Below are 14,784 nucleotides of genomic sequence, written 5' to 3'. Positions count from 1 at the left end.
AGGGAACACTCTCACGTGTGTAAGAGCGAGCTGAAGGCAACAGCGTGCGTGTCCTCTGAGCACAACCTGCGTGCCATTTACCCGCTGCCTGGAGCCCCGGCAGGTGAGCGGAACGCCCGGCTCACACGCCACGGGAAACGAGTAGAGACTGAAGACAAATCGAGGATGAATCGCTTAAACTGTCCTTCAGATCGAACAGTTAATGAGGGTGCCAATTAAGTGGATTCCACGGGATATTCAAATTCCAAAGCACAGAAAGGCTAATTAGAAATTCTAAGAAAAGACCATTATTAATTTCAGTATTGTAATGTTCAGCGCTAAGAAAGCTAATGCTAAGTTCTAGTAAAAATACAGTGTAAACTTCAGACTTCGGGGCCTAGAAAAATTCTAACAAAACTCTTACTTAAAAAATGTTGACAGTGACTGTGTAAGTGTTGCAAGTTTTTCTGTGCTGTTTGTTTATACATTTAATCATGGAGGTTCAGATAATTAACAGCTAAATGAAAGTAAAAACACATCCGAAGTCTCCTAGGCCCATAGGTGAAACATTGGAATGTAAACGTATGATACTCTACTTGTCCACTCGTGTCTGCAGCCTGCTGGAAATGAGTTGCAAGAGACGTCTCATCTTGGAAAACCTCGTTGCACTCCAGACACTTCAGACTATGTCTGCAGAGCTTGGACGGGTCCTCGTCCAGGGGCATGGCTGGAATGACGGGTGTGCTGGCGGGGGCCGAGATCACCGTCCCCGTTACGCCAGACTGGATCTTGGTCACGGCGTGCGCGCCAGCTCCCCCGGGGCTCTGCAGCACCGACAGAGCGCTATTGCTTGAAGGAGATGCTATCATCTGATCTGCTGGGACCGGTTTTAAAATCAGGTGGGAACACTGCATCACAACGCCTTTTTCCTTGTGCCCACGAGCATGGGAAAGAAGACTGCATTTATTGTAGAAAACTAAGTTCTTTGTACAGTGATTGCACGTCACTTCGATTCGCACACTCCGCCTGTCATAGTGCTGGGTCAAGCTCTTCTCAAGAGCAAACGAGTCGCCACACTCCAAACACTTGTACCCTCGCGTGGGTAACGTTATCCCGGCATTGGCGGGGGGACTAAGGTTCGGGATGTAAACTGGTACGGGATTGACACTACTCAGCACCTTATTGAACGCCTCCACTACCGAACTCTGCAGAGATGACACCACCTGGACTCGAGACACTTTTTTAGAAGGCTGTGAGGCTGCTGCAGAAATTATTGCCTGCTTTATTTGTTGCTGAGGTTTCGTTAGCACTTGGCGGAGTTCAGAGGTGGTTTGAGCACCTTGAGGCAGAAGATTAAGGTTGGCAAGATGGACCGTCTTTGGCACAAGTTTAGCACTGGCAAGGCTTGACGCTGGCACCACAACAGTCTGCTGTTGGATAGCGTTGGCAGCTTTGATAATAGCGCTGCTGGCACTCTGCACCGAAGCAGCAGATATTACGGTGGCTTTCACCGTGGTATTGTTAGCAAGCTTCAAATTGATAACTTGTGAACCCGCCGTTTTGACTGCTGAAACGGGGAGAAAGGCAGTAGCCACAGGTTTGATGGTGACCTGCTTTGGCGCCAGTTCCGCGGACGCGGCGGCGGTGGTGACAGCCGTGGGCTGCAGGGGAGCTCGAGGAGGAGAGGACAGCGCGGGAGCGGAGGCTGGCGAGGACAGCAGAGACGTCACGGAGGTGACCATAGAAGCGGTCTGCTCTGGCTTCTTACCGGAGTCCACATCCACTTCTGGCAACACTCTAGTAACAGTTCTCTTGATCTCCCCCGAGGAAGTCTTGATGGTTTTGATGCGAACTTTAGGAATTGCTGGTGTTGACCCTGCGGGGGAGGATGGAGACCCTTTGCTGCTGTTTTCACTCGATACGCTTCTGGGACTGTCAGGTGATTTGACAGACGGCTTTTTAGCACCATCGATGAGACTCTGAGATTCAGGCGACTTTTCAATAGCCCGGGGACTTTCACTCATGTCTTTTGGTAATGGAGAGGATTCTCCTGAATTAGACTGTAGATCTTTACCGGTATCTGTAGCTGCCTTTTTAGCACTCAGCGCTGCGATTGCAGCAATGCACGAAGAAAGCTTTGCTGACGACTTTGCTTTGGACTGGGAAACGCCGCCAAGATTTGTTTCACTTTTTTCAGTACTCAGTTTTCCATCGAGCACCCTGTTTTCGAGAAGCTTCTCGGAATTGTCTTTTAGCAATTTGTCCTCTGTTTTTCGAGCTTTAAAAGGCTCATAGACACTTAAACTCACGGAGGTTGCCTCTGTTTCTCGTTTAGCTACTTTATTTTTATCTATACTACTTGAAACTGGGATTCCAGACTTAATCAAGTGCTCCCCTCCAAGTGCCTTTAGTTTGTCGTATTCCTGCTGAGATCCAGATCCTGCCAGGACATTTGCTCTGAAATTTGCACGCATCTCCTCTTTATCCAGAGGATCGTCCACCTCAATTTTTTCATCATCATCAAATTCTTCAGCACTTGATATTGGGCTAAACTGGTTGAAAGCTGAATCCTTCAGCGTAGTCTCAGAAGCTGAACCGTCATCTTTAAGCGACTTCCCCTCATCCTTACTGTAACTGTCAAGAGCTGAAGACGTCAGGAAGCCGTTGTGCAAGCCATTGCCTGTGGAATGGTGCCCATCCTTGTCCACCCCTTCCGAAGCATCGATAGTACGCACGTTTTTCACAATGACGCTCACACCAACGTCAGAGGACGATGGGGCGTGAGAATCTTCATCTGTGTGAGCGTTCTGCTTTATGTGGCTCTCATGGTCATCATGTCCAGATTCAATAGCTGCTTTTGGATCAACCATGTCTGGTATGTCAAAGGCTGCGAGAAGGTCATCGAAATCTGGGGTCTTCATATCCCCCATGGTCATGTATTTGATTGTAAGCAAATCTGTAAAATAAACAGAAAGCCAGCACCTCAGTATTTTAGGCTCTAATAGCGTAGTCTTACAAAAAATAAGCGCGTGTTCACATATGCCATGCAAAAAGGTGTTTTTTCACTTCTGCAGTAATATTTTCAGAAATTATAGATTTCAGAAGCTTTGCGGTGCAAGTGTACAGCCAAATTATTACACCAAGAGCTACAGTAATCCATCAACTTCACGGAGTGTAAGCCAGTCATTTCATTCTAGGCACAAATTCCTCGTCGCTGACGTCCCTCCCGCCCCCCTCCCACAAACGCAATTTCAGCGGGACACCCAGGCTTCCATGAAAACCACCAGAGGCACCTGCAACTCCTCCAAGTCTAGATTTGCCCCGACATTTGCATTACCAAACTCGTGTATTTCTACTAACAGTTTGAGGCTGCTGCACTGTTTTCTACACATTAACTTGCTTTGTAAGAGTTACGGAATGGGTGGCTCCCAGCGTTCACAATGCTTTTTCCGCAGCTACGATGAAGGACCTGCTGTACCTGCACCATCCTCTTTCCCACAGCACCTCACCGAGACCACTGTGTCCCTTGAGTCCGCCCCTTTCCAGACTAACCAACAGCAGATCCTGAGTGCTGTCTTTCCCCTCCCAGATAACATCCTCCAGGTCCTGTTCTCTTTGTCCTCCGCTGGCCTCTGCTGTTGGGCGTTTTCCTTCCGATTCTCAAACCAAACAGGTAACTCAAAACTGGAACTTTACCAATGCTGTGTAAAAAGAAAACCTCACTTGGAATGTACTTTCAGATTTAAATTCCACTGTGACATTTGCCTTTTTCCACAGGTGTTTCAAGCATACGCAGAGGTGACCGGGGGAATCACCTGCAGAGATCTAAAACAACCACATTCGGAAAGCACAGACACTTCCGTTCTCTTTCATAACCGTGCACAGGTATGACTGATGCTGTTGTGACAGAGCTGTTTTGAACATACTTTCACTGTTCAGTAATTATCAGGGCAAAGTCAGCACACGACGTGAAAAGATGGTTAACCAGGCAAGCGCTGTTGCTGGAAAGAGCCCGTTTAGGAAGCACGGCGTCCGCCCTGCTGCCTCCGGACCAGCACCAGAGCACTGGAGAACGCCGGTCGTGCGGGACTCGGTGCTGCGTGTGCGGGAGGGACGGCACAGCCGGGCGCGGTGCCCGCAGCGGCGCCCCCTGCCCGCCGGAGCTGGGGCACGGGCTGCTGGAGGCCGCTTGCCCTCCAGCCGCGTCCGCGCCTCCAGCAGCTCGGCGGCTGCTCCGCGCTCACCGGCCTGGGCTCGGACACAACCGCTCGCCGGCTGCTGCGCTCGGCTTCGCAGCGCTAAGATAAACCCTTCTGAGTGCAGAGATGTTTAAATATGTGTTTCCACACACATCATTACCCACACGGGCAGCACTCGAGGTGCTCCTCAGAAAGACGCTGCTCATTAAAATGGCATCATCCCTTCGCTTGACAAAAACCTGCACGACTTACGTACTCATCAGCACTGGCTACCTGGAAGTCACCATGGACTCTAGGAGAGGCACCTGAAGAAATTTCTCAAGGCCGCTGGAATACACACAGGCATTTCATATAACACCTTCACATAAATATGTCATAGTTTTGAAAACTATTTACACGGTCCATTTCATAGTTTTATTGCTTTATCTAACTAACTCCTTTCCATTACAGCAAATCCTTCTGCAGAGCTGAACCCAGCATGTGATTCTCTAGAAACTGTAAGTATACTGTTGCAACTGATTAATTTACTCTCTTAATTAACTCATCATTCCTTTACTTAATGGACAGTACATAGGAGCCTATAATGGTAAATGCTCATTATCGAGACTTCACTACTTCTGTAAAGCTTATAGCCATAATCCATATTTATCAGACATAAGACTATTTCATAATGCTGGTAATTCTGCTTTTATTGTTTATTTAACTAGAAAAAATTAAAATCCATTTATTCAAAAGTAAGTTTTTAGCCCTCATGCTTTTCAAACTAGTAGCTGGGCTAACATGAAGGTTTAGGAAAAGACAGCAGCCAAGTAAGCGGCGCAGCTCAGCTCCCGCAGCACAGCCGGCAGCCGACCCCGCGTCGCACGGAGCGCGGTTACACGCAGCCCCGCCGGCGCGGGTGCCAGCCGCCCGCTGCCTGGCACGGCCACAGCTACACAGGCACATCTAACAAGTACAAAAATCCGTGCACACGTCATATCAGAACTACAAAGTTTGTGTGAGAACTGGATGGACATTATTCCAGAGACCAAAGCACCTCAGATCCACTGAAAACAACACAAGCAAAGCCTTAGTTGACACAGTTTTTCATTATCCAAGATACTATTTGCACTCTGACCATACATCTGTCCAGAGGTGTCTTTTTACAGTTATTATATACACTCAAAAAGAACTAGAAAGTCCTCCTAGCCTGAACTTGCTCTAATTCCATATACCGGAGCTGAATTAACGGTTAGCGGCAGCAGTGAACTGCGGGAAGGCCCGTGTTCACAGCATTCTATCCGAGTACGTTCAACAGCAACACCGCGTCGCACAGGAGCTGGAAAGCCTAAGGACCTATTAGAAGATCCTCAAGGGCTGATCTCCAGAAAAAGGGAAAACATCTGGAAGATGTAGCGCACCCGGGGGGTTCCAGAGACCCTTCTGGAATACCGCTGTCCTACAGCAACTATTTGTGTAGATGTGAGGCCAGCTCAAATACCAAATGACAGAAATATTACGCAAAGAACTCGAAGTAACCGATGTTTCTGCAGGACGAGCAGAGGCCGTGCTGGTTCACGGTACGGAATGTCGGTCACTGCTCTCCAGCCCCGTGCCCGCTCCGGGCAGGGACTCCGGCCACGGGACGAGAACCAGAACGACAACCTGACCATAAAGTGCTGCTGAGATTGAAACACCGTTTGGTGTAAAGCTAAGCCGACGTAAACACTCAAACCAGGCTCATCTGGGGCAAGTTCAACAGCCTAATAAAGACGAGAAAAAAGAATCATCTGGCAACTCCCAGACGGGTCATATCTCCAAACTCCAGTAATATATATCCAACATTAGGCAAACATCAGCCTAATACACAGATTATAAGCGGTTCATTAGTTATAAAACACATATTAGTAATTGTGACTAACGGTTCTGATTATTTACTTTGAAAACTAAGTATCTGAAAGGCAAAAGCAATGTGCTAACTTAACCAGCAGACCTTCTTCAGGAAACGAGAACCGCATCTCAAATCACAACTCAGTGCGGTCTGAAACACTCACAGGCACGGAGGATACGGAAGAGGCCACTTCAACCACAACCAGCAACGCCGATCACATTCACATAAAATACAGGTTCCTTTTTGCTCATCAAAGGTCCCTTCGCTTGTTCTGTTGCAGAACTCGGGCAGATTCCCGCTTCCAGACACACAGCTGTCGTAACAGGCAGCGTTTCGATTTCTCAGCAGAAAGGCCTCACTTACCCTCCACAGTGTCACCAAGGTCATGCCAGTCCTTATGCAAACGCCTTTGTGAAGTACGCAGCGGTTCACAGTTAAAGTTTACACCAAGCAATCTGTTATTTCAACGATATGCACTCTATCTATCTGCCCTCAGAGAAAACAAAAAGAAAATCCAAACTGTCTCTGCGCACAAACCCCAGTGCGTAAGAGAAATCTGAATCTGCACTTTTGGTTTTCTGAGATAACATTCCACCGAGTTTCCTGCTCCTTCCTTCCCCTCCGAGCAGCTTTGGAGGGGCAGCACCAGCCCAGTATTTCAGGTACGAGAACGTTTAGCTATTTTTCCTTCCCTCAATGCAGCAACCTTGCTGTTGACAGCTCCAGAAGAATTTCAAGATTTATTCTTTACTAGCCAAAATAGTTTTCAACAGGCACTTCACGGAACCTCGGAACAGCCGAGGGAGCTCTGAACTCGACTGCGCTGCTCGAAGCGCCGCAGACGCCGCAGGAACCTCCGGGCGCCGGCCGGCCCGGTTCTGGGTGCTGCAGAGGATGAGGACGCCAAAACCTCCCAAGGGAACGCGTCCCAGCATCTCGCTGCTCTCACGGTAGGAGATTTAAACCATTAGTTAGCATTCACTTGCCTTACCGCCCACTTGTGACAATGTCTAAATGCATTTTCGAGTGTGCCAGCTATGGAGGCTTCTGGAACCACACGCTGCTGATCCACAGATTCAGCCAAGGCTTTGGGCTCAGCAGCTTCCCACGTTTCTCTAAAAACTGAGATGAATTCATGAAAAACAGGTAAATCCCCATGCCATTCTTTTTGCACTCAACTTAAAAATTAATTATAAAAATGGCTTAATTTGGTACTTCTATATTTAAAATGGGCTGGGACAGTAAAAAGTGAGTAATTTGGATGTACAGCAATAGTGCACATAATGTCAGGATTCCCAATTTCCAGCAAATTTCAGTCACATTCCAAATGACACTTGCTTCCTGCCCGTTTCTTTTAATGCACATTTTTCCGTGCATGGCAATTCTTGCTCCGAACCGGCGAGAAGCAGGCAGTGCCGGTGGGAGCAGCCACGCGGGCAGCAGCAAACGGGCCTGAGACGCCCGGGTCAGCTTTGGGCTTGTGTGTGTGTGTGTGTGTGTGTGTGTGTGTGTTTCTAAACATACACTCCCAGAAATCCAAACGCGTATTCGTATTTAACACACATTCATCATTCATACATCTAAGAAAACCAAAGGTAGTTAATTCTTTCAGAAGAGGCTTGGAACTTGATAAATCATTGCCCTGATTCTCGAGATCAAATACCCGAGACAAATCTCAATGCACAATGAGATCGCGGTTGCCGGTACAGAGCACTAGCCCTCTGGCGTTAAGCAGCATCTGCTGCTGGAAAGCTGGCCTACAAGCCAAAGCAGGAGCTCCTGCTGAAGAACGGCACAAATACTATCAGACTGAAAAATGCAACTCACCAAGAACACCGCGGTGTCCAGCATCTATCCAGGGTTCTCCTCCCACCGCCTACAAACATCCCTGCAAATTCAAAACTGCCTTTTGCTAGAAACAAAAACGAATCGCGTTCAGATCGTATTCAAAAATCCAAACAAAACAGACACATTGAATTTTGTGACAATTCAAGAACTTACCATTTTAAAACTGCTCGCTGAACTGGTGGATAGAACACAAATAGTCTAGGAGCTGCCCTGATGTAGCGTACGAATTTTAGCTGACACTTGGAAAAGAACACGCAGCAGCAGCAATAGGTACCATTCCTATCATGCAACAAGAATTCGTGTTTGCAAGCATAATTTTGCTATGGGTGTCTATAGTCAAATATAGAACCTCTGCATCCAAATGATGAAAAATAGGAAGAGAAACTGGCAGAGTGATCTGTCAGGCATTTTACTCCACCACACGAGCTATTTACTGCCCTATCGCATCTGAGAAGCAACACATTATAGCTGCCTTAAAAACCACTAAACCGCAATTTCAGGCTAAACATTAGCATGCTATTTTCCCTTTTCTACAATTAATATCCCAATACCTTACGTAACCTACTGCAGGCAGCCATGAAAAGGTTCCCTCTCCCTGCCACTGTGATGCGGGCACCCTGCCTGTCACCAGACACCACACAACTTACCAACATCCACAGCCTCTCAGGGCTCCTAACTGTCTGCTCCGTTCTGCTGAGCACACAGCAAAGACCCCCACTGCACACCAGAACAACACTGGCAGGGCTGTGCCTCCATGTTTATCTTGATTGCAGACTGCCAAGCCAGCTAACACAGCCAGGACTGGTCAGATTTTTGAAAATCACACCGGATGATTTTCTAGAGTGGCTGGTTTCCTGTTATAGGAAGTAACAGCTCCAGCAAAAGAATCCCCAAGGCAAAATGCTTAGTGTTCCAACGTGTGAGCCCTAACAGCCTTTGTTCTCCCCTGTGCTGTACTCATTACTGCTTGCTCCTCTCCCCTCCCCACGCTCTGAATCCTTCAGCTTCACTGTTAGATAGAAATGCCAGCTCAAATCTAAGTATACGTTTGGTTTTTAGACTGGGGGGGATCCTATCGCTTATCCATTGCTCTGAGTTAAAAGGAGTTCTCCCCCAGGAGCTGATGCACTGCCCATCCGGTTTCCTATTCTTATTTGATTACTGCACAATATTATAATTCATGCCACTAATAACCCACTGGAGCTCCATCAGCCCTCTAAAATACATCTTTCCACTTGGCTGCTGCAAAATCCTCCCTGGGTTACAACAGTTTAAGAAACACCATCCATGCTATTCATTTTGTATGGGTTTTTTTCTATGTAGGCTATATTAAGCACACGTTTAACACTGAAGACTTTAATTCAGAATCAAGTATTGAGTTCCTCAGACACGGCCAAACAAGCAACCTTTAAATAATTAGCCAGCAAATTCCGAACGAGTAACGCTGTAACACAACACACACAGTACACTGCCATGTGGCTCACGATTTATGACTGTCACAGAGGCCTATTCCACATCACTACATTGTGAGAAAATGTCTATCTGGACAGAAGATATTTCAATGATAATACTGTATTTAGCTGAGATATCTGTAAGTCTTTACAAATAATAGCCTTAATCCTATTAGAACTGGAGGACGTTAATAGCATTTCTTTAGTAGCACTTAAGCAGTCGCCTCCTTCCTAACGTGCCAAGTGTGCCATCAGGAGCCAGGTTTACCTTTCACACACAGGTACCCTGACGCTACCGTTACCTGCGCACCCAAAACACCACGTCTCACCGCGTGAACCTTGACCTCTGAAAGACTTTTTAGCCAGTGCTCAGTACTGCCAGGGATGCATTACCTCTGCAAATACGAAAGGGTTAAAGGCAGCCCAAATCAATAGGCCTGCAAGGAAAAAACACAAAACACAGCACAACACAGGGAGGAAAACGAGTACGCCTCACAGCATCTGTGCAATGCCTTTCAAGCACAATTCTACAATATTGTTTCCCTTTGGCCTAACAGAAAGGCACAGCACCCCCCCCACTTAACATCTCCTAAAGAAGAAAACCACAAGACAGCACCCTGTAAATAAAACAGCATGCAAAGCAGCATTCTTCAGTCACAAGCACAACTACAATTACAAATCATTCCATCAATTTTATTCGGTTTAGTTTTAAAATAGACTGCATAACCAGTGTCCCACCCTTGCAAAGCAAAAATATTTTAATAAGGGTCATAAATCTCAGCTCTTGCCCATTCCTTAAGCATAAAAAGGCACGAAAAGCCAAAGTAATCTCAGTTACTGCAAATATGTACATTCACATACAGAAGCCTTTATGACTATATTAGCCACATACCAGTGCTGTGTGTCTAAAGTGTGCATTCACATACTGGTTGGGGCTGGTATCTTTCTGCAAGCTCCTCTGCCTTTGGCTGCCATGGAGGGAGGAAGCTATCCCACTGTAGAGGCTCAGTGACTGCATTGTGTTCAGAGCTGATCTGCCTCAAACCAGTTCCAGCCGGTTCTGGTCACCCTACATAAAAAGCTATGGCAACCCTCGCTGAGTTGCCAACAAGTCCCTGAGAATCGCAGGGGCTGTTTCTGCCGTGGCGGCCGCAGCCCGGTCCCCCGGGTCCCCTGTCCCCGCACCCCCTGCTCCCCAGTGCCCCCCACACGCTCCCTTCTCTCCTCCCCCACTTACCTCCCACAACCTGGCTAGGAGCTGTGAGCGAGTGCGTGCCTGGCTGGAGCTAACAAAGAGACCGCAATAAAAATCCTCACAGGATCTCTGTGCAGCACCAGGCAGGCTCGGCCACAGCACCGGAGCCAGGCTGCGAGCCCCGGGCTGCTCCCCCCGCTCCCCACGGCCCGGGGGTGGCTGCTCGGCACGTCACGCCGGCCGCGGTGCCCACGGCCGTGGGGTGGCCCAGCCAGGTGCTCTCCATCCGCCCTCCCCACTCCTGCCCGCGTCGGGGGCCGCTCGAATGGCATTTTCTCTCCTCTGCACAGCGTTGCTACAAAGATTGCCCACATACACCTCCCTCCCCTCAAGAAATCCATTTCCGCAGCAGCGGATGCCTGCAGAACAGCTCTTGTGCCCCCTCCTTGCAGCACCGGCTCGGCTGCTGCTGTTCTTTCTTTTTCTGCTATTCGGCTCTCCTTGAGGCGCTGAAACGGTCCAGCTGCAGCCCACGCCGGGCCAGCCCCGTCCCGCACCGCAGCTCTGGGAGGCCAGGGCGGCTCGCAGGGCACCCCGGGCACAGCTTGCCCCACTGGATGCCCCACGGCCGCCTCGCTGGCCGCCCCACGGCTGCCCTGCTGGCCACCCCACGACTGCCCCGCTGGCCGCCCCACGACTGCCCCACAGCTGCCCCACGGCTGCCCCGCTGGTAGCCCCACAGCTGCCCCACGGCCGCCCCACTGGCTGCCCCATGGCTGCCCCACTGGCCGCACCACGGCTGCCCCGCTGGCCGCCCCACGGCCGCTCGGGGTGACTCCTCAGCAGGGCCAGCGCTCCCCGGGTGGCGGTTCTGCAGCCACCTCTGCCCATGGCAGCCTTGCTCCTGGCCCACTCCCTTCTTTCTCTGCCAGCCAGGGCCTTCCTGCTGCGCCGCTGACCGTCGCCCCAGCCCACACGTCATCCACCCCACTCGTGGTGTGGCTACTCACCCTCGCACTGGTACCACCAGTAACTACCTCCGCCTACGCGCCAAGCCCCATCCTCTGGGGGTCCGCGGGATGGTCCTCCAGCCGGGCAGCCCCTCGCGCCGCGGGCTGCACCTGTAACTGCAGCAGAGGTCTCGGGCACAACCCTTCACCCCCTCCCCTGCGGCGCCCGGGTCTGGCACTCTGCACATCCTCATCCCCACCCCATTCTGGGGAAAGGACCACGTTCTTCCGCCGCCTCAGCCCCGCGTCCTCAGCACAGCGGCTGCAGCCGGCCCTCCCTCGCCCCAGCCCGGGTGGGCTGCTCCCGCCTCTGCGGGCCGCCGTGGCCGCGGGCACCGCGCTGCCGGGCCGCGGCCCCCTCCCCTGCGCGCCCCCCCGCCCGGCCTGCTGCTCTGGGGCCCGGGGTCGGCCCTACCCGAGCGGGCCCTGCGCGGGAGGATCGGCCACCGCTCTGCGCGCAGGCCGCCTGGGGAGAGGAGGCCGCGGCCCCGCCGGCACGGAGCGCGGCCGAGCGCGGGAGAGAGGGGGGCGGCGGGACGGCCACGTCCGAGCGGCGCCCCCGCTCCCGCCGAGCCGGCCCGAAGCCGCCGGCCCTGGCGCTCGAGTGGCCGCGGGGCTCCGCAGCCGCAGCCCGAGCCGGGCAGGCCGGACAGGCCGCTCCGCCGCGGCGGGGCCTGCGCGCAGGCCGGGCGGGAGCGGGGCCGGGAGGAGGGCGACCCCCCCGCATGCACGCTCCGCACCCCATGCAAACACACCTGCTGCGGGCCGGCCGCGGCCGTCAGGCGCGCATGGCTACGGTGCGCAGCGCCTGGGCCGCCCGCGGAGCGGCCTGGCCAAGAGGCGGTGGAACATGGTGGCAGAGGCTCCGCGGGGCTGAGGAGGCGGTGGGGGTGGGGGTGGGGGTGCCTCGGCTTGCACAGAGGGGGAGACGCTCCCGTGTGACTCCGTGTGAAACGGCTCCCCGGAGCGTGCCGGGGCGGGCAGCGCCGCGCCGGCTCCGAGCGCTGCGCGGGCAGGGCCGGGCCGGGCCGGGCAGGTCGCGGCCTCCGCAGCCCGGGCGGGGGATTCTCCGGGGGGAAGCCCGCCCGACGGGGAGCGAGCGGCGCCGGCGGGCCGGGCCGGTCCCTGCCCCGGGGCTGCACCGCGGGCCTGCGGCAGGGCCGGGGCAGCCCCGCTACGGCGCCAGCGGCAGCCCGCGCCTCCCGGGCGGGAGGGGGTCCCTGCCGTGCCCCCGCCCGGGGGGCCGCATCCCCGGTGCCTCGGTTCTGAGCTAACAAAGGACGGGGCAAGCGGCCCGCAGCCCGCTCGGCCGTGGGGTGTGCTTCGGGCGCGGGTCCCTGCACGGCGCCCGGGCTGCTGCTGCGGGCGCGGGCGGCCGCCGGACCGGGGCCTTGGCAGCGCTACAAGCCCGCAGCGCAGAGCGCTGTCCCGGGCGGTGCCGCCGGGCCGCGCACGGGAAGGGGAGCGGGAAATAAGTGGGCCCTTCCTGGAAACGGCTCGGTGTTTTGGCTCTTACCTCCTGCCACAGGCCGCACTGGCTAGCAGGCCTTTGCGTGCAGCACAGCGCGCCGGGAGTGCGCCTGGCACCGCCGTGTGACATTCCCTGCCGGCCTCTCACCGCACGGCTGTTGGACAAGTGTGCGGCATCATTTCTAGGGTCTGAACTTCCACACGTGAATCACTTCACTGGGTCATATTGGTGGCTTTACATATATAACACCTATTTCAAGGTTATGCTTTAAGACTTTTTTAACGAACTATGTAGCAAACAACCACGTGTTGTGTTGTCGTAGGGACGCCTCTCCCGCGCCGGCTGGCGGGCGCAGCGCTCACGACGGTCCCCAGCGCCGCCCCGCGCAGCGGCACCACCGCGGCCACGGCGAGCCGTGAGTCCGGAAAACTTACGGAATCTGAATAGAATGAATTGATTTGGTAACTTATATCAAAGCAAACGGATTTTTGTTCTGCACTAGTTTTAATGTTCGGGGAGCACCATGAATTTCAGCTCACACGAGCCTGGGGCTCATCCTGCAAGCGACTTGTAGAATTAGCCTGTAATATTTATCACACCCTATTTCTTCCCAATTAACTAGCGAACTGATTAGATTTAGAAAGTGAGAAGTACAGTCTGTTTTCTTACGTTGCATTTCTGTGGTTGGCTTGCATAATAGCATAAAGAAGATGGCAGCTGCTGCTGCTACTTTTGTATTAATATCTGAAATGTTAATTGATTTCACAGTTTATACGTGACATAAAGGTCCTGTGCGTGCTGCCTTTCAGACAGATTTACTTGTTTTCTTGTCAGCCAGGTGTCTTTGACATCTCCGTGGCAGAAGAAGTCTGTCACCCCAAGTATTTGACTTTCAAAAATAAAATGAAGAGAATTTTAAGTATCGTGTAGAAGCGGTGCCAGGCTGATAGCTCTTCCGCAGTGGCTTCTCAGTTCAAACACACAAAACAACAGGCAGTCGCCATGCAGGTGTCCCTGCAGCGTCACGTGTGCTGTGCGCGGCCTCGGTAGGTTTCTGGCGCGCTGAGCTCAGCGCTGAGATGCCGTCTCAGGTCACCCCGGGCGCTGTGGCTGCGGATGAAGCCGGTTCGGGGGCTGCTGGCGCTGAGCTCAGCGCTGAGATGCCGTCTCAGGTCACCCCGGGCGCTGTGGCTGCGGATGAAGCCGGTTCGGGGGCTGCTGGCGCTGAGCTCAGCGCTGAGGTGCCGTCTCAGGTCACCCCGGGCGCTGTGGCTGCGGATGAAGCCGGTTCGGGGGCTGCTGGCGCTGAGCTCAGCGCTGAGATGCCGTCTCAGGTCACCCCGGGCGCTGTGGCTGCGGATGAAGCCGGTTCGGGGGCTGCTGGGGGGCAGCGGGGGGCTGGCTCACTCCAGCGTCTCCAGAGGTGGGAACTGACTCTAAAACGTGGTGTATTCATCCCACACTGTCTGTATAGGAATCAATTTTAACTGTATCAAATGTAAATAGTGCCAAACATAGCTTTTACATATTAAAGATGTGCGGGAGCCAAAGATGATTTTGCAGGTGGATTGACACAATAAAAAATAGGGTAAATTTACATTTAATTTTTTAATGTCGGAGTAAATGACGCCCTGTTTGTCCTCTCCCAGTGTTGTGTGTTGGTTTTACTCAATGATAGGACATTTCCTTCCTGGCTAGTTAAACATCCTGAGCTTAAGCAAGAAGACTAAAATGCAGGTTCCGTATTTCCAATCGTAAATT

At 52.6% G+C, this 14,784-nt stretch overlaps 1 protein-coding gene across 17 annotated transcripts in view; it reads right to left on the bottom strand.

Annotated features, from left to right (window-relative positions):
- LOC102093718 (zinc finger protein 532) overlaps positions 1 to 13,140 on the bottom strand; it is a 42,008-nt gene extending 28,868 nt beyond the window's left edge. For 3 of the 17 annotated variants that reach the window (XM_065044492.1, XM_065044506.1, XM_065044507.1), the window contains exons 1-2: positions 11,553 to 11,771; positions 576 to 2,935 (exon numbers count right to left, since the gene is read on the bottom strand). In XM_065044492.1, coding sequence (XP_064900564.1) covers positions 576 to 2,915 — 2,340 coding nt within the window. In that variant the 5' untranslated portion in view covers positions 2,916 to 2,935; positions 11,553 to 11,771. The other 14 variants (XM_065044494.1, XM_065044500.1, XM_065044493.1 and 11 more) reach the window with 14 other exon arrangements.
- Between the last annotated feature and the right edge of the window lie 1,644 nt (positions 13,141 to 14,784).

This window comes from Columba livia, chromosome W, assembly GCF_036013475.1.
Source record: "Columba livia isolate bColLiv1 breed racing homer chromosome W, bColLiv1.pat.W.v2, whole genome shotgun sequence".
Lineage (NCBI taxonomy): Eukaryota > Metazoa > Chordata > Aves > Columbiformes > Columbidae > Columba > Columba livia.
Note: the sequence above shows the minus strand (reverse complement) of the source record. Positions and strands in the feature narration are given on the sequence as shown.